The 20,377-nt window shown below is 40.7% G+C and overlaps 1 protein-coding gene across 9 annotated transcripts in view; it reads left to right on the top strand.

Annotated features, from left to right (window-relative positions):
- RCBTB1 (RCC1 and BTB domain containing protein 1) overlaps nucleotides 1-20,377 on the top strand; it is a 78,773-nt gene that overhangs the window by 40,815 nt on the left and 17,581 nt on the right. For 8 of the 9 annotated variants that reach the window (XR_010318211.1, XM_064270147.1, XM_064270149.1 and 5 more), the window contains 4 exons: nucleotides 2,194-2,352; nucleotides 9,463-9,570; nucleotides 9,962-10,104; nucleotides 11,363-11,553. Coding sequence is in view for 8 of the 9 variants with exons in the window: in XM_064270147.1 (XP_064126217.1) it covers nucleotides 2,194-2,352; nucleotides 9,463-9,570; nucleotides 9,962-10,104; nucleotides 11,363-11,553 (601 nt within the window). In the remaining variant the exon portion in view is untranslated. Of the gene's footprint in view, nucleotides 1-2,193; nucleotides 2,353-9,462; nucleotides 9,571-9,961; nucleotides 10,105-11,362; nucleotides 11,554-12,667; nucleotides 12,748-20,377 lie in introns of all 9 variants that reach the window. The other variant, XM_064270153.1, reaches the window with a different exon arrangement.

Here is a 20,377-nt window from a genome sequence, read left to right as displayed (position 1 = left end):
TCAATGGCAGCTGCATTGCAGGGGAGCTTGGGATGTTTGGAAAGAAGTACCAGAAGACCGATGGCTGAAATTAGACAGAACTTGCTAATTTTTGCAGGTTGGATTCCTGGTTGATTTTAACCTTAAGCATATGCAACTTTGGATAATTGTGCTAGATGTTTTTTATCATGAAACTACACATTCCTGTGAATATACTTTCAGGAAGTGTTGCAGGTTGTTTTATATGTACCTGTGTAATGGACAGGTGGCAGATATTTTTTTAAGGCATCAGCTGTGGGTTTTACTGTTGTTTGTTGCTGAGGCAGCACCAGACATGCGAACGGAGATAGGAAGTGCTGACAGAGGAGAGGGCTGTGGAAGCGTGTCAGGGCCACTTCCTGCTGGCAGACAGAGCAAGACTCTCTAAAGATTCTTCTGGTGCTGGAGGCAGTCTTTTCCTCTCCTGCGGCACCCCACTTCCCCTTCTAATTCTCCTTTCTGGCCACGCTTCTGGTTGATAACATCAGTAGCTAATTAACTTGCGGTTATTTGCTGTTTTGTTTTTCATCTTTGTTGCTAGTTTTGACTAGCTTAGAGATCCGTTTGTGCCCCTCTCCCATAGGAGTGTGTGGTCTTCAGGTTATCACAGGTAATAGGCTGGAAGTAAGCATGGGATGCAGGTGAGAAGGATGGGGGCTGCCTGAAGCTGACGGACAGACAGAGAGCAAATAAGAACTCAGAGAAAATACTACCAGGAAAAGACTAACAATGTGGTGTCCTTTTTGGAGGGACAAATGTCTCCTTAGCACTTTTGAGTTCCGTGTTATGACATAGAACTTCAATTGATATTTATGTGGTATATACCTTGTTACCTGTTGGTGCCAGGTTGGGAAAAAAAAAATAGCTGCCATAATATAGAGGCAGTAGAGCATAGTGGTTAAGAATACAGCTAGTGAGGGCTCTGGGGAGCATGGTCTCTGGGAACATCTAGCTTAATTGTCATAACATAGTTTATAAGGAAAGTGTTCTACATTCTGCTTTGGTAAGTAGTGTCTGGGGTCTTAAAAACTTGTGAGTGGCCATCTAAGATACTCCACTGGTCTCGCCCTGTCTGGAGCAAGGGAGAATGAAGAAAACCAAAGACACAAGGAAAAGATTAGTCCAGAGAACTAATGGACCGCAAATACCACAGCCTCCACCAGACTGAGTCCAGCATAACTAGGTGGTGCCTGGCTACCACCACCGACTGCTCTGACGAGGATCACAATAGAGGGTCCTGGACAGAGCTGGAGAAAAATGTAAAGCAAAATTCTAACTCATGAAAAAAGAAAGACCAGATTTACTGGTCTGATAGAGACTGGAGAAACTCATAGAATATGGCCCCCAACAGCCTTTTAGCTCAGTAATGAAGTCACTCCTGAGGTTCAGCCAAAGATTGGGCAGGCCCATAAAACAAAATGAGATTAAGTATGCACACCAGCCCAGGGGCAAGGACTAGAAGGCAGGAGGGGACAGGAGAGCTGGTAATGGGAAACCTAAGGTCCAGAAGGGGAGAATGTTGACCTGTCGTGGGGTTGGCAACCAATGTCACAAAACAATATGTGTCTTAATTGTTTAGTGAGAAGTCAGTTTGCTCTGTAAACTTTCATCTAAAATATGATAAAAACAAAACAAAAAAAAGAATACAGCCAGACTGCTTTTGGTTCAAATTCCATTTCTACTACTTACTAGCTGTGGAACCTCAAGCAAATCACTTGGCATTTCCTTATATAAAATGGACATGAAAATAGTACCTACTCCAGGGTCACCTTACAGGATTACCATCAAGATTAAATTGCTTAATGTATGTAAAGCGTTTAGAACCATTTAGCACACCGTAAGTGCTCATTAAAAAAAAAAAAAAACAGTTGCCATTGTATCACCTCTGACTCATGGTGACCCCACGTGTTACAGAGTAGAACTGCCCCATACAGTTTTCTTGGCTGTCATCTTTACAGAAGCAGATTGCAGGCCTTTCTCTTATCGAGTCTGTGGGTGGGTTCAAACCACCAACCTTTAGATTAGCAGCTGACCGTGCACCATTTGTGCCATTCAGGGACTCCATAAGTACTCATTAAGTGGGTTTATTTTTATTTTATGGAGATTATTGTGTGTTAGAGGTAGACTTTTCACCTTTACTGTGGTTTTTTTTTCCATTTCCCATCTCTTGTGTAGGTATTTGCTTGGGGTTATAATAACTGTGGCCAGGTTGGATCAGGATCCACAGCAAATCAACCAACTCCTCGAAAAGTGACGAACTGTTTACACATTAAGAAGGTGGTTGGTATTGCCTGTGGCCAGACCTCATCCATGGCTGTCCTGGACAATGGTGAGGTGAGCCCTCTTTCCATTCCCTTCCCCCTCCCACTTCCGCTTTCCATGAAATGCCCATTTGTTCATAAGATGTGTGGATTAGTTAGTGGAAGGTAGTTCCCTTGGTAGCTAGCTGGTTACTGACTGCTGAGGGGTAGCCAGACCATGTTTATTCCTCAATTTGAAGTTTTAAAATCCCAAGATTTGTCTGTAAGTAAATGGTCTACCCTGTCTTGGTTTTATTTTATTTTGGCAGGATCCAGATAGTCTAATGCTCACAGGTATTTGGGATTTAATGTAGTGGGTTAAAGAATTTGTTACCACTCTTCTCTTCTGATGAAAACATCAACTGTGCACTCTAAGTTAGCTGATAATGTTTATAAGCAGTCAAGGACTCTGATGGGTAAGAATTTTTTTTAGAACTACCTGCCTACATCTCGAATGTCTGTTCATAGAAGGAAGCAACTGGCAAACATAGAATTTTTTGTCCTAATTGTTGTTAGCTACATTTTAAAAGCCACCCTTCAGTGACCCTTCACTGTGGTCATCTTTGAGCTGATGGTCATGTCTTCGAAATTCCTTCCGGATCCCTATTCTACTTACATGGGTCTGTTACCACCCGTGTGTGCCCAGTGCTTCTTTAGACAGACTTTAATGGCTTTGTGCATTGGGATGCTGGGTGCTTTGGAGTTCACAGAGTGCACACCTGTGTTATTTTCTGAATCAATACTGATAACATCCTGGCTGACTTCAGAATTCCTGGAACAGCTGCCTAACATCCTCTGTTCCAGTATTCTTTAATTCTCCTTTATATTTTAAAATAAAATTAATTTTAAAATTATTACCTGCTTACTTTAATAGCAGGTAATAATTTTAAAATTAAAGTAAAAAGAGAATTCCTTTAAAACATACTGTATAGCTACAGCAGTCAAAACAACCTGGTATACAGACAAGGATGCCCTTTATCACCCCTTTTATTCAACATTGTGCTGGAAGTCCTAGCCAGAGCATTAGGCTAGATAAAGAAATAAAGGGCATCCAGATTGGCAAGGAAGAAGTAAAAGTATCTCTATTTCCAGATGACATGACCTTATACACAGAAAACTCTAAGGAATCCTCCAGAAAACTACTGAAACTAATAGAAGAGTTCAGCAGAGTATCGGGATACAAGATAAATATTCAAAAATCAGTTGGATTCCTCTACACCAACAAAAAGAACATCGAGGTGGAAATCACCAAATCAATGCCATTTCCAGTAGCCCCCAAGAAGATAAAATACTTAGGAATGAATCTTACCAGAGATGTAAAAGACTTATACAAAGAAAACTACAGTACACTTCTGCAAGAAACCAAAAAAGACTTGCATAAGTGGAAGAACACACCTTGCTCTCATGGATAGGAAGACTTAACATTATAAAAATGTCTATTCTACCAAAAGCGATCTATACATTTAATGCAATTCTGATCCAAATCCCAAGGACATTCTTTAATGAGATGGAGAAACAAATCACCAACTTCATATGGGAGGGAAAGAGGCCCCGGATAAGTAAGGCATTACTGAAAAAGAAGAACAAAGTTGGAGGCCTCACTCTACCTGATTTTAGAGTCTATTATACTGCCACAGTAGTCAAAACAGCCTGGTACCTGTACAACAATAGATACAGAGACCAATGGAAGAGAATTGAGAATCCAGACATAAATCCATCCACATATGAGCAGCTGATATTTGACAAAGGCCCAAAGTAAGTTAAATGGGGAAAAAATAGTCTTTTTAACAAATGGTGCTGGTGTAACTGGATATCCATCTGCAAAAAAATGAAACAAGACCCATACCTCACTGCGTGCACAAAAACTAACTCAAAATGGATCAAAGACCTAAATATAAAATCTAAAACGATAAAGATCATGGAAGAAAAAATAGGGATGTTAGAAGCCCTAATACATGGAATAAACAGTATACAAAACATTATAAAGAATGTAGAAGAAAAACTAGATAACTGGGAGCTCCTAAAAATCAAACACCTATGCTCATCCAAAGACTTCACCAAAAGAGTAAAAAGACTACCTACAGACTGGGAAAAAGTTTTTAGCTATGACATTTCAGATCAGCGCCTGATATCTAAAATCTACATGATACTGCAAAAACTCAACTGCAAAAAGACAAATAATCCAATTAAATAAAGGGCAGAAGATATGAATAGACACTTCACTAAAGAAGACATTCAGGTAGCTAACAGATATATGCCCCACGTGTGTGTCAGCTTGTCGTACTGTGGGGCCTTGTGTGTTGCTGTGATGCTGGAAGCTTTGCCAGTGATATTCAGATACCAGCAGGGTCACCCATGGAGAACAGGTTTCAGCTGAGCTTCCAGGCTAAGACAGACTAGGAAGAAGGACCCAGCAGTCTACTTCTGAAAAGCATTAGCCAGTGAAAACCTTATGAATAGCAGGGGAACATTGTCTGATATAGTGCTGGAAGATGAGTGCCCCAGGTTGGAAGGCACTCAGAAGATGACTAGGGAAGAGCTGCCTCATCAAAGTAGAGTCGACCTTAATGACGTGGATGGGGTAAAGCTTTCGGGACCTTCATTTGCTGATGTGGCATGACTCAGAATGAGAAGAAATAGCTGCAAACATCCATTAATAATCGGAACCTGGAATATACAAAGTATGAATCTAGGAAAATTGGAAATCATCAAAAATGAAATGGAATTCATAAACATCATTATCCTAGGCACTAGTGAGCTGAAATGGACTGGTATTGGCCATTTTGAATCGGACAATCATATAGTCTTCCTGCTAGGAATGGTGTTGCATTCATCGTCAAAAAGAATGTTTCAAGATCTATCCTGAAGTACAACGCTGTCAGTGATAAGATAATATCCATACACCTACAAGGAAGAGCAGTTAATACGACTGTTATTCAAATTTACGCACCAACCACAAGGGTCAAAGATGATGAAATAGATTTTTATCAGCCCCTCCAGTCTGAAATTGATCAAACATGCAATCAAGACGCATTGATAATTACTGGCGATTGTAATGCGAAAGTTGGAAACAAAGAAGAAGGATCAGTAGTTGGAAAATATGGCCTTGGTGATAGAAACAATGCTGGAAATCGAATGATAGAATTTTGCAAGACCAACTACTTCTTCATTGCAGATACCTTCTCTCACCAACATAAACGGCAACTATACACATGGACCTCGCCAGATGGAACACACAGAAATCAAATTGACCATCTGTGGAAAGAGATGATGGAAAAGCTCAATATCATCAGTCAGAACAAGGCCAGGGGCCAACTGTGGAACAGACCATCAATTGCTCATATGCAAGTTCAAGCTGAAACTGAAGAAAATCAGAATAAGTCCATGAGAGCCAAAATACAAACTTGAGTATATCCCACCTGAATTTAGAGACTATCTCAAGAATAGATTTGACACATTGAACACTAGTGATAGAAGACTGGACGAGTTGTGGAATGACATCAAGGACATCATCCATGAAGAAAGCAAGAGGTCACTGAAAAGACAGGAAAGAAAGAAAAGACCAAGATGGATGTCAGGGGGACTCTGAAACTTGCTCTTGAGCATCAAGCAGCTAAAGCAAAAGGAAGAATTGATGAAGTAAAAGAAACTGAACAGAAGATTTCAAAGGGCCTCTCAAGAAGACAAAGTATCATAATGACATGTGCAAAGAGCTGGAGATGGAAAACCAAAAGGGAAGAACACACTCAGCGTTTCTCAAGCTGAAAGAACTGAAGAAAAAATTCAAGCCTCGGGTTGCAATAGTGAAGGATTCCATGGGGAAAATATTAAACGACACAGAAAGCATCAAAAGAAGATGGAAGGAATACACAGAATCATTATACCAAAAGAATTAGTCAATATTCAGCCATTTCAAGAGGTAGCATATGATCAGGAACCGATGGTACTGAAGGAAGAAGTCCAAGCTGCTCTGAAGGCATTGGCGAAAAACAAGTCTCCAGGAATTGACGGAATATCAATTGAGATGTTTCGACAGACAGATGCAGCACTGGAGGTGCTCACTCGTCTATGCCAAGAAATATGGAAGACAGCTTCCTGGCCAACTGACTGGAAGAGGTCTATGTTTATGCCTATTCCCAAGAATGGTGATCCAACTGGATATGGAAATTATAGAACAATATCATTAATATCACACACAAGCAAAATTTTGCTGAAAATCATTCAAAAACACCTGCAGCTGTATATCGACAGGGAACTGCCAGAATTCAGGCCAGTTTCAGAAGAGGACGTGGAAGCAGGGATATCATTGCTGATGTCAGATGGATCCTGGCTGAAAGCAGAGACTACCAGAAGGATGCTTACCTGTGTTTTATTGACTACGCAAAGGCATTCAACTGTGTGGATCGTAACAAACCATGGATAACACTGCGAAGAATGGGAATTCCAGAACACTTAATTGTGCTCATGAGGAACCTTTACATAGACCAAGAGGCAGTTGTTCGGACAGAACAAGGGGATACCGATTGGTTTAAAGTCAGGAAAGGTGTGCATCAGGGTTGTATTCTTTCACCATACCTATTTAATCTGTATGCTGAACAAATAATCCAAGAAGCTGGACTCTATGAAGAAGAATGGGGCATCAGGATTGGAGGAAGACTCATTAACAACCTGCATTATGCAGAAGACACAACCTTGCTTGCTGAAAGTGAAGAGGACTTGAAGCACTTACTAATAAAGATCAAAGACCACAGCCTTCAGTATGGATTGCACCTCAACATAAAGAAAACAAAAATCCTCACAACTGGACCAATGAGCAACATCAGGATAAATGGAGAAAAGATTGAAGTTGTCAAGGATTTCATTTTACTTGGATCCACAATCAACAGCCGTGGAAGCAGCAGTCAAGAAATCAAAAGACGCATTGCATTGGGCAAATCTGCTGCAAGGGACCTCTTCAAAGTGTTGAAGAGCAAAGATGTCACCCTGAAGACTAAGATGCGCCTGACCCAAGCCATGGTATTTTCAATCACATCATATGCATGTGAAAGCTGGACAGTGAATAAGGAAGACCAAAGAAGAGTTGATGCCTTTGAATTGTGGTATTAGCGAAGAACATTGAATATACCATGGACTGGCAAAAGAACGAACAAATCTGTCTTGGACGAAGTGTGGCCAGAATGCTCCTTAGAGGCAAGGATAGCAATAAAAAGCGATACTGCGTCTTAAATACTTTGGAGGAGGGATCAGTACCTGGAGAAGGACATCATGCTTGGCAGAGTACAGGGTCAGCGGAAAAGAGGAAGACCCTGAACGAGGTGGATTGACAGAGTGGCTGCAACAATGAGCTTAAGCATAATAACGATTGTAAGGATGGCGCAGGACCGGGCAGTGTTTCGTTCTCTTGTGCATAGGGTCGCTATTAGTTGGAACCGACTCGACGGCACCTAACAACAACAACCACAACAGTATATGAGGAAATGTTCACGATCATTAGCCATTAGAGAAATGCAGATCAAAACTACAATGAGATTTCATCTTACTCCAACAAAAAAACAAGGCTGGCATTAATCCAAAAAACACAAAATAATAAATGTTGGAGAGGCTGTGGAGAGATTGGAACACTTCTACACTGGTGGTGGGAATGTCAAATGGTACAACCACTTTGGAAATCAATTTGGCGCTTCCTTAAAAAGCTAGAAATAGAAGTACCATATGATCCAGGAATCTCACTCCTTGGAATATATCCTAGAGAAATAAGAGCCTTTACATGAACAGATATATGCACACCCATGTTTATTGCAGCACTGTTTACAATAGCAAAAACATGGAAGCAACCAAGGTGCCCATCAATGGATGAATGGATAAATGAATTATGGTATATTCACACAATGGAATACTGTGCATCGATAAAGAACAGTGATGAATCTGTGAAACATTTCATAACATGGAAGAACCTGGAAGGCATTATGCTGAGTGAAATTAAACCCAGTGCCAGTAAAATTAATCAGTTGCAAAAGGACAAATATTGTATAAGACCACTATTATAAGAACTTGAGAAATAGTTTAAACTGAGAAGAAAACATTCTTTTGTGGTTACACGAGGGGGGAGGGAAATAGGGTGGGGGAGGGGCATTCACTAATTGGATAGTAGATAAGAACTACTTTAGGTGAAGGCACACAATGCAGAGGAAGACAGCACAATTGGACTAAACCAAAAGCAAAGAAGTTTCCTGAATAAACTGAATGCTTTGAAGGCCAGTGTAGAAGGGGCAGGGGTCTGGGGACCATGGTTTCAGGGGACATCTAAGTCAATTGGCATAATAAAATCTATTAAGAATACATTCTGCATCCCACTTTGAAGAGTGGCGTCTGGGGTCTTAAAGACCAGCAAGCAGCCATCTAAGATGCATCAGTTGGTCTCAACCCACCTGGATCAAAGGAGAATGAAGAATACCAAGGTCAGAAGGTAATTATGGGCCCAAAAGACAGAAGGGGCCACATGAACCAGAGACTACATCATTTTGAGACCAGAAGAACTAGATGGTGCCTGGCTACAACCGATGACTGCCCTGACAGCCTGGTGCCTTGCCTTGTCTTCTGAACCTGCCTCTAGCACATTCCGTGTGCTCTGCCTGCAATGCCTTCACCTCATTCATGCTTTAGCCTTCCTCAACTTTCTTGGTAGAGCCAAATCCTTTCTCCTCTCTGCTCCTGTAGTGCCTTGATGGGATCTCCGTTAGAGCACTTGCCACCTGGCTGCAAAAAATTTGCCTGCCTCTTTTCCACTATTAAACAGTGGCCAGAGACTTTTATTTCTAGTACTTTTTACAGTGTCCTGACATACAGTAGGGGCTTAATAAGTGCTAATGAGCCTCAGCTTCCTCATTTAGGAAGCTGGAATGCGTGACTTGCCCCAGGCTATCCAGCTAATAGTAAGCTACAGAGTAGGAACTGACAGCCAACGTCTGTCCTTCTGTTCTCCCAGAATGCCTTCTATTTGGAGATAGTTGTAGTAGCACATGGGGTAGAATGTGAGTGTTGAAAGTGGGAAAAGTATCTAATTAGATGAGATGTACTGCATTTGTCTGTTCCCTCTTACTGGCACAGTTAAAAGCCTGTTCCCTCCCATTCTCTCCTCTCTAAGGTATATGGCTGGGGTTACAATGGCAATGGTCAGCTGGGCCTGGGAAACAATGGCAATCAGCTGACCCCTGTGAGAGTGGCAGCTTTACACAGCGTGTGCGTGAATCAGGTAAGTATGACCAACTCTCGGCTCGCTGGTCCCCATCTACCTGCTTGGACTCAAGTTGGAGAAATACTGGAGTCTTACGCTTTGATAAATCTTTTCGGCAATACTCTGTGCCTTTGCCTTCCATGTTTAATATGCTGTCTCACCTCAGTCCTCTGATTAGAAAAAAGACCGAGGTGCTGGCACAGCAGTCTTGACAAGTAAGTTAAACTAATGGAAAAATCCGGTAGTGCTAAGGTTTAGGCTTTTCGAGTGCTTATTTAGTATCGCAGAGAACGGCAGCCCGCGGCCGGTGAGAAGGTGACCTTCTGCAGAAGCTGGCTGTGTTTTGAGGTAGCCAGTTTCCTGCCCTTTCTATTTCCGTATCTCTGGTAACGTTTACATTTCCTTGCAGATTGTCTGCGGCTACGCACACACTCTAGCACTAACAGATGAGGGCTTGCTGTATGCCTGGGGAGCTAACACGTATGGGCAGCTGGGAACTGGCAATAAAAATAACCTGCTAAGCCCAGCACACGTCCTGGTGGAAAAAGAAAGGTAACTGGGACGTGACGTGTCGTGGGACTGTGTGCGCGCTGTGGATGTGTGTGCTGGAGCTGTGATGTTTGGCTCCGTGATGCTTCTGTTGACACCTTCTTATTTTGAACAAAAGAGTTTGAGTACCAGCCAGAATGAAAATGAAGTTAGTATGTTTCTTATGCACCTTTATAAATGAAGCAGCTGTGATTGATAGGTATTGATGCATCTTGGCAGAATTCTTACAAACTTCTTCTTGCCCATTTAGTAGGGAAGTAAAATAGACCGTCTTGACGTTCAAAATATAATATGAAGTTTCCTTTGAACCATCTAAAGCTTCTTTTAAATAAATAAAATATGCTCTTGGAAGGACGTTAGCTATTTAAATGTTGATTTGGTTTAATGTGTGTTACTGGAATAAATGTTTAATGTTTGTTCAACCAAATCATGAGGTCTTACCCGCTAAGTCTTGGAGTGTTGACTTCTGATTCTGGGACCGTGCCCAAGAAGCATACTTGAGAAAAAGTAAGCTTGACTTAATGTCTTGTTGGATTAGAATGTTAGAGTCCATGACCACCAATCAGTACTGATCACCTATCTGAGCTCTTTTGAGCTCTGGTAGGAGATGAGAGGAAACCCTGGTGGTGTAGAGGTTAAGAGCTATGCTGCAAACCAAAAGGTCGGCAGTTCAAATCCACCAGACACTCCCTGGAAACTCTGTGGGGTGGTTCTACTGTGTCCTATAGGGTTGCTATGAGTCGGAACTGACTTGATGGCAGTGGGTGGTGGTGGATGAGGGGATGAGAGAAAATGTTATGTTTATAAGCAAATGGTGTATTGAAGACATAGTATTTTTTGGTACTGTCTAAGCAATCTGCTTCTGAAAAATCCGCCAGTGTGGGTTGCCAAGAGTTGGGGGACACCTTGATAGCAGCTCACAACAGCAACAAGCCCCCGGAACTGTTAGGACATTTTACCAGTGTCCAGTTTCCTCAGTTACTTTGGTTTCTAGTCTTTTTTCAAGTGCTCCTCAACAGCAGGTGTGCTTGTCCTAACTCAGGATGAAGTAAGGCCAAGAAGAGGGCAGTCTGGAAGGAAGAAACCCAGTGCTCTTGCCCTGATCTTTTGGTTTTGTCAGTATCACTTGGCAGCCAATGTCCCTGGACCTTGGGCTGTTTTTTGAGGTGTTCCAAGCATGAACTTTTTTGATTGTATCGTGTGGTGTGCTGTAGGCTTCTGTGGTAAAGAAGTGACATGCGTTTCTCTTAAAACTTCTTAGGGTAGTAGAGATTGCAGCCTGTCACTCTGCCCACACCTCTGCTGCCAAGACTCAGAGTGGGAACGTGTACATGTGGGGCCAGTGTCGTGGCCAGTCGGTCACTCTGCCTCACCTCACCCATTTCTCCTGCACAGACGATGTCTTTGCCTGCTTTGCCACTCCTGCTGTCACATGGCGCCTTCTGTCTGTAGGTAAGGAAGCTCGGGACCATTTCCACCTAGAAAGAAAAAGGGTATCAAGTTCCCCTGCGTATTTGTTGGTAATGGCTCTTTAAAGTTCTAGAATGTTTTATTCACTGTTAAGACCTCTCCCTAAGTTAGATTTGCATAATAGATTTTGTTTATAAAGTATTTTCATGGGCTTATTACCCCTCCCCCCAGCCAAGTGCTCTTGCTGTAGTTCAGTATAATACTAATAAAATGAACTTTAAAAGAAGGGAGGAACTTGTGATCTTTAAGGTGACTAGTTAACTAAAAAAAAAAAAAAAAAATTTTTTTTTTTTAGTCAACCCTGTTTTCTTTCTCTGTGTATTCCAATGAATCTCAAGTACTGTCATTTTGGAAGGGCATCAAAAAGAGATAAAGGAAGCGGAATTCAGGGTGATCTGCACTTTTTCTGAAGATTATCTTCTCTGAGAGTCCGTTTATTGAATGAATATGTTAGGATGTTTTAAAGCTAGGTTGCCATTACAGAGGTGATTCTCCTAAATTGTACCGTGTTCATAAGCAGAGGCTAAGTGGGTCATGATGCTCTGTGCTTGAAAATTAACGTAGTTCTTGACAGCCAAAGTGTTGGCTTTCTCGGCAGTTGATACTGAAAGGTTGTCTCCCAGTATAGGCCGTTCTCTGGTGTGTCAGACGCTAGAGTTGTCCCATCATCGAATGACCAGTCTTTATGACTTGGGGGCACAGGTGGGTTTAGGAAGAGTGAAGCTGCTGGTCAACTTAAAGTGAAACAGATTGAACATCTCCTTGAGATTCGTTTTTGCCAGGTTCTTTAATTATAATACTTTTTTTTGCACCATAAATATTGTGATTAAAAAAAAAATTCAGTTTATTAAGTGGACTGCCACCATCTGGTTGTGATCACACATGTGTGCACTGCTGTGCACATCTTCAGACCTTCATATCCACTTTCCTGGGCCTGTTCATAGGGATCTTCCCCAGGTTCCTGCAGATTGAAATGGCGTCCTTTTCAGAACAAATGTCTAAGTTTGCAAAAATATGGTTACTGAATGTATCTCCTAGATAACTTCTTTCCCTTCTATCCACCTACAGTCAGAAGTGTGTTTTGTTTTTCTCTCAGTTTATGACTTCAGCTGGAGCGTTAGGAAGAAGATCGTATGATGAATTCACACCCCTGCAGAATGTCTTTTCTGAAAGGAGGTATTATACTTATCAGAAATATAGAGGGAGAAAGGGTTATTTTAATATGACTAAATGCAGAAGTTGAGTCACTGATGAGAACTTTTTTGGCGTAGGTGGGTTAGCAATCGACACCCCTGGACTCTTCCCCAATTCCACATCTTACTTTTCCCAATTCCGCATTTTAGTCATTTCTTTCTTTTGATCACTGGTGGTCCAAAAAAAAACAGGCTACCAGGAAATGGAAAGCCTGACTTTTGAGAAGGTTTCTGCCGCTCCTCCATAGCTAAGAGAACTCTGGCTTGTGTGCAGGCTGGATGAAAGCTGTAGGTTAAGATTGGAGCAAGTGGTATGTCCTTGGGAGAGTCTGATAGTGAAGCTTGCAGATAAGCTCGTTTGTTAAGCTTGCATCCAGGTTTTAGCAGTTGCCCTGGTAACAGCAGAATACTGAGAGACACAAGGTTCTTCTCAGAGTTAGATAGCTTAGTTCTTTGATTAAGTTGCTGTTCTCATCTTGTGGACAGTTGAAACCTATTTCCTGTGTCCATAGTAGCTTTGCTTAGCGTCCAATGAGGACTTTGGGAATTTTTTAATTTCCCTGTTTGCTGCCTTCAATTTATTTTCTTCTTTCATTCCTATAAAACATAAGGAAGTGTCCCTTGAATCTGTACAAGCCCCTTAACTTTTCTTCGTAATAACACAGTCCTACTTACATGTAATTATAACAGCATTCAACTTATCAGGTAGTGTGATCCTGTGTTTGTGTAAAGCTGTTCCCTTTGAGCACACACATTGTAACTAAGTAAATTTGCCCTGTTTTTAGATAGAGTATAAGGATTATTGTTTGTATGTTGATTTTTAGGATTAAGAGAGATGTTCAGATTCCAGATACTTAGGAGAAAGGGTTTCTCTGTTTCAGAGCAGGCCTGCCAAGCATTACCACTTAGGTGATAAATTTGTTTCTTAGGAGTCTTTGAGTTGATTATGCCGACCTCTTAAAACTGCCCCAAAGCAGAGCTAAGATATTCTTTGTGTTTAGTCAAGGAAAATTTATGAGTTTTTAGTCATATAGGGAACTACTCAAGGTTTTGTGTGTGTGTGTGTGCTTTAGGTGAAAGTTTACAGTGCAAATTAGTTTCTTATTCAAAAATTTATACACAAATTGTTTCCTGATATTGATTGCAATTCCCGCAACGTGTCAGCACTCTCCCCCTTTCTCTTTATACCCCTGGGTCCATTTATCCAGGTTTCCTGCCCCTTCCTGCCTACTCATCTTTGCTTTCGGGCAGGTGTTGCCCATTTGATCTCCTATACGTGATTGAACTAAAAAGCACGTTCCTCACATGTGTTATGGTTTGTTTTGTAGGTCTGTCTAACCTTTGGCTGAAAGGTGGACTTTGGGAGTGGCTTCAGTTCTGAGTTAGCAGGGTATCTGGGGGCCATAGTCCCGGGGGTTCCTCCGGTCTCTGTCAAACCAGTAAGTCTGGTCTTTTTTTTTAATTTGTATCTTATTCTACGTTTTTCTCCTGCACTGTCCAGAACCATCTGTTGTGATCCCTGTCAGAGCAGTTGGTGGTGGTAGCTGGGCACCATCTAGTTCTGAGCTCAGGCTTGTGGAGGTGGTGATTCATGTGGTCTCTTACTCCGTTGAACTGATAATTTCCTGTGTCTTTGTTTTTCTTCATTCTCCTTTGCTCAGAGTGAGATGGGACCACTAGATGTATTTTAGATGGCTGCTTGCAAGCTTTTAAGACCCCAGATGCTACTCATCAAAATAGGATGTAGAACATTTGCTTTATGAACTCTGTTGTGCCAGTTGACCTAGGTGTCCCCCGAGACCATGGCCGCCAGCCCTCAGCCCTAGTAACTCGGTCCCTCAAGGTGTTTGGATGTGTCTAGGAAGCTTCTGTGGCTTTGCCTTGGTCACGTTGTGCTGATTTCCTCTATATCGTTTGTTGTCTTTCCTTTCACCAAATTTAACACTTGTCTACTGTCTAGTTAGTGTTTTTCCCTTCCCATCCCTCCCCTCCCTAATAATCATCAAAGATTGTTTCTTTCTGTGTGTAAACCTCTTCTTGAGCTTTTGTAATAGTGGTCTCATACAGTATTTATCCTTTTGTGATTGACTTATTTCACTCAGCATAGTGCCCTCCAGATTCATCCACGTTGTAAGATGTTTTGCGGATTCATCATTGCTCTTTATTGTTGTGTAGTATTCCATTGTGGGTATGTACCATAATTTGTTTATCCATTGATCTGTTGATGGGCATTTAGGTTGTATCCATCTTTTTGCTACTGTGAATAATGAACGTGGGTGTGCATACGTCTGTTCGTGTGACGCTCTTATTTCTCTAGGGTATATTCCTAGGAGTGGGATTGCTGGATTGGATGGTATTTCTATTTCTAGCTTTTAAGGAAGCATTATATCATTTTCCGAAATGGTTGTACTATTTTATATTCCCGCCAGCAGTGTGTAAGGCTTCCAATCTCCCCTACGTTTGTTATTTTGTGGTTTTTTGATTAGTGCCGTAACGTTGGGGTGACATGGCGTTATGGATTGAATTATGTTCAGCAGAAATGTGTGTCAAATTGGCTCGGCCATGATTCCCAGTATTATGAGGTTGTCCACCATTTTGCAATTTGATGTAATTATTCTATGGGTTGTAAATCCTAACCTCTGTGGTGTTAATGAGGCAGGATTAGAGGCAGTTATGTTAATGAGGCAGGATTTTGTTAATTATGCAGATTATGTTAATCTGCAGGATTAGGTTGTATCTTGAGTCAGTGTCTTTTGAAATATAGAATAGAGAATTGAGCAGAGAAGAAAGGGGCCTCATGCCACAAAGAATGGAGAACCAGGAGGGGAGCACATCTTTTGAACCCAGGGTCCCTGCTCTGAGCAGCTCCTAGACAAGGGGAAGATTAATGACGAGAGCCTTCACCCAGAATCGACAGAGAGAGAAAGCCTTCCCCTGGAGCTGGCACCCTGAATTCGGGCTTCTAGCCTCCTAGACTGTGAGAGAATTTCTCTTGTTCAAACCGTCCACTTGTGGTATTTCTGTTGTAGCAGCACTACGTAACTAAAACAGGTAGTATCTCAATGTAGTTTTGATTTGCATTTCTCTAAGGGCTGATGATCTTGAGCATTTCCTTACGTGTCTGTTAGCCATCTGAATGTCCTCTTTGGTGAAGTGTCAGTTTATATCCATTGCCCATTTTTTAACTGAATTATTTGTCATTTTGTTATTGAGGCGTTGAAGTATTCTATAGATTTTAGAGATTAGACCCTTGTTGGATATGTCGTAGTTAAAAATTTTTTCCCAGTCTGCTGGTTTTCTTTTTACTCTTTTGGTAAAGTCTTTTGATGAGCATAAATGTTTAATTTTTAGTAGCTCCCAGGTATCTGGTTTATCTTCTGGTGTTTGCACATTTTTGGTTATGATTTGTTTTGAATTAAAGCCATATTATTAGGGTCCCTACCATTGTCTCAGTTGTTTTTCCTTCTATGATCTTTATCATTCTGGGTTTTATGTTTAGGTCTTTGATCCATTTTGAGTTAGTTTTTGTGTATGGTGTGAAGTATGGATCCTGTTTCATTTTTTTTACAGATGGACATTCAATTTTGCCAGCACCATTTTTTAAAAAGACTATTTTTTCACCATTTAACAGACTTTGATCCTTTGTCAAAGATCAGGTGACCACACAAAACCCATTGCCATCCAGTCAATTCCAGCTCATAGGTGGATGGATTTTCATCTGGGTTCTCGATTCTGTTCCATTGATCTATGTGTCTGTCGTTGTACCAGTACTAGGCTCTTTTGACTACTATGGCTGTATAATAGGTTCTAAGATCAGGTAGTGTGAGGCCTTCTACTTTATTCTTTTTTTTTCAAATAAGCTTTGCTGATCCTGGACTTCTTTTGCTTCCATATAAAGTTGGTGATTAGTTTTTCCATCTCATTAAAGAATGCTGTTGGTATTTGGATCAGGATTGCATTACAGCTGTAGATCACTTTGGGTGAGGTTGACATTTTCACAATGTTGAATCTTCCTATCCTTGAGTATGGTCTGTTTTTCCATTTATGTAGGTCTCTTTTGGTTTCTTGCAATAGTGTTTTATGGTTTTCTTTGTGTAGGTCTTTTATGTCCCTGGTTAGATTTATTCCTAAGTATTTTATGTTTTTAAGGGCTATTATAAATGGTTTTGTTTTTCTGATTTCCTTTTCGAAATTCTCTTTGTTGGTGTATAGGAATTCAGCTGATTTTTGTATGTTGATCTTGTATCCTGCTACTCTGCTGAATCTTCTTAATAGTTACAGTAGTTTTCTTGCAGAATCTTTGGGGTTCTTTACATATAAGATCATATCATCTGCAAATAGTTTTACTTCTTCCTTTCCAATTTAACCAAACCCAAAACCAAACCTGTTGCCATCGAGTTAATTCCAATTTGGAATTAATAATTCCAATTTTATTTCTTTTTCTTGTGTTATTGCTCTAGCTAGGACTTCCAGTGCAGTGTTAAAGAGGAGTGGTTCCCATTCTTGGAGGAATGCTTTCAGTATCTCTCCATTGAGAATGATGTTAGCTGTTGGGTTTTGTATAGGTATACTTTATTACGTTGAGAAATTTCCCTTCTATTCCTATTTTATTGAGAGTTTTTATCAGGAATGGGTGTTGGACTTTGTCAGATGCCTTTTCTGCATCGATTGAGATGATCATGTAATTGTTTAGTTATGTGGTAGATTATGTTCATTGATTTTCTAATGTTGAATCATCCTTGCATACCTGGTATGAATCTCACTTGTTTGTGGTGTATTATTTTTTTGATATGATGCTTAATGTTATTGGCTAGAATTTTGTTGAGAATTCTTGCATCTATATTCATGAGAGTTACTGGTCTGTAATTTTCTTTTATTGTAGTGTCTTTGCCTGGCTTTGGTATTGGTTATGCTGGCTTCATAGAATGAATTCAGGAGTATTCCTTCCTTTTCTATGCTCTGAAATAGTTTGATTAATACTGGTGTGAGCTTTTTTCTGAATGTTTGGTAGAATTTTCCAGTGAAGCTGTCTGAGCCAGGGCTTTTTTTGGGGGGGGGGGGTCTTTAATTACTTATGCATTTTCTCACCTTATTATGGGTCTGTTCAAATTTTCCATCTCAGTTTGTGTTAGTTTCGTTAGGTAGCGTGTTTCTAGAAATGTCCCAGTTTCCTCTAGGTTCTCAAATTTGTTGGAGTATAATTTTTCATAGTACTCTGTTATGATCCTTTTTATTTCAGTTGGGTCAGTTGTGATGTCCCCATCTTGTTTCTTATGTGAATTATTTTCCTCTCCTGTTTTTCTTTTTGTCAGCTGGGTCAGTGGTTTATAGATTTTGTTGATCTTTTCAAAGACCCAACTTTTGGTCCTGTTGATTCTATTGTTTTTCTGTTCTCTATTTTGTTTATTTCTGCTCTTATATTTATAATTTCCTTTCTTCTGGTGACCATGGGCTTCTTTTGCTGTTCTCTTTCAATTTGTTTGCATTGTAGAGCTAATGTTTTTAGTTTGGTCTGTTCTTTTTTGATGTGTGTGTTTATTGCTATAAATTGACCTCTGAGCAGTAACTTCACTGTGTCCCAAAGGTTTTTGTATGATGTATTTTCATTCTCATTTGATTCTAGAAATTTTTAAAATGCATCTTGATTTCTCTTATTACCCAGTTTTTTTTTTAATTTTTATTGAGCTTCAAGTAAACGTTTACAAATCAAGTCAGTCTGTCACATATAAGTTTATGTACACCTTACTCCATATTCCCACTTTCTCTCCCCCTAATGAGTCAGCCCTTCCAGTCTCTCCTTTCGTGACAATTTTGCCAGCCTCCAACCCTCTGTACCCTCCCATCACCCCTCCAGACAGGAGATGCCAACACAGTCTCAAGTGTCCGCCTGATACAAATAGCTCACTCTTCATCAGCATCTCTCTCCTACCCACTGTCCAGTCCCTTCCATGTCTGATGAGTTGTCTTCAGGAATGGTTCCTGTCCTGTGCCAACAGAAGGTTTGGCGACCATGACCGCCGCGATTCCTCTAGTCTCAGTCAGACCATTAAGTCTGGTCTTTTTATGAGAATTTGGGGTCTGCATCCCACTGATCTCCTGCTCCCTCAGGGGTTCTCTGTTGTGCTCCCTGTCAGGGCAGTCATCGGTTGTGGCTGGGCACCAAGTAGTTCTCCTGGTCTCAGGATGATGTAAGTCTCTGGTTCATGTGACCCTTTCTGTCTCTTGGGCTCATAGTTATCGTGTGACCTTGGTGTTCTTCATTCTCCTTTGCTCCAGGTGGGTTGAGACCAATTGATGCGTCTTAGATGGCCACTTGTTAGCATTTAAGACCCCAGACACCACACTTCAAAGTGGGATGCAGAATGTTTTCATAATAGAATTATTTTGCCAATTGACTTAGAAGTCCCCTTAAACCATGGTCCCCAAACCCCCGCCCTAGCTCCGCTGACCTTTGAAGTATTCAGTTTATCCCAGAAACTTCTTTGCTTTTGGTCCAGTCCAATTGAGCTGACCTTTCATGTATTGAGTGTTGTCCTTCCCTTCACCTAAAGCAGTTCTTATCTACTAACTAATCAGTAAAAAACCCTCTCCCACCCTCCCTCCCTCCCCCCCTCGTAACCACGAAAGTATGTGTTCTTCTCAGTTTATACTGTTTCTCAAGATCCTATAATAGTGGTCTTATACAATATTTGTCCTTTTGCCTCTGACTAATTTCGCTCGGCGTAATGCCTTCCAGGTTCCTCCATGTTATGAAATGTTTGACAGATTCGTCACTGTTCTTTATCGATGTGTATTACCCAGTTTTTTAAGCAAGGTGTTACTCAGTTTCCTTGTATTTGAATTTTTTTCATGCTCTTCCTGTTATTGGTTTCTACTTCGATGGTGCTGTGATCAGAGATAATGCTTTGTATTCTTTTGATGTTTTGGATTTTGCTGAGGGTTGCTTTGTGGCCTAAAATATGGTCTATTCTGGAGAATGTTCCATGTGCGTTCAAAAAGAAAGTATACTTGGCTGCTGTTGGGTGGAGTGTTCTGTATATGTCTATGAGGCATATAGTGTTTGATTTTGGCCTTTATGTCATCTGTATCTTTGTTAAATTTCTTTCTAGATGTTCTGTCCATTACCAAGAGGGATGTGTTGAAGTCTTCCTACTATTATTGTGGAACTTTCTGTTTCTCTTTTCATTGCTGTTAGAGTTTATGTATTTTGGAGCCCTGTTGTTGACTGTATTGATATTTATTACGGTTGTGTCATCTTGGTGGATTGTCCCTTTAATCCTTATGTAATGTCCTTCCTTGCCTCTTATCTATTTTTCCTTAAAATCTGTTTTACCTGAGATTAGTATTGCCACTCCTGCCCTTTTTTGGTTACTGTTTGCTTGATATTATTTTTTCCATCTTTCGATTTTTAATATATTTATGTCTTTGTGTTTAAGATGTGACTCTTATACACAGCATATTGATGGGTCATATTTTTTTTTAACCCATTCTGCCACTCTCTGTCTCTTTACAGGCTGTTTAAGCCATTTATGTTCAGTGTGATTTTCAATAGGTGTGAATTTATCGCTGTCATACTGTTCTGCCTTTTTTTTGTTTTGTGGTGCTGAAGTTTT

This window comes from Loxodonta africana, chromosome 17 (assembly GCF_030014295.1).
Source record: "Loxodonta africana isolate mLoxAfr1 chromosome 17, mLoxAfr1.hap2, whole genome shotgun sequence".
Lineage (NCBI taxonomy): Eukaryota > Metazoa > Chordata > Mammalia > Proboscidea > Elephantidae > Loxodonta > Loxodonta africana.
This window is presented reverse-complemented; position numbering and strand designations above follow the sequence as displayed.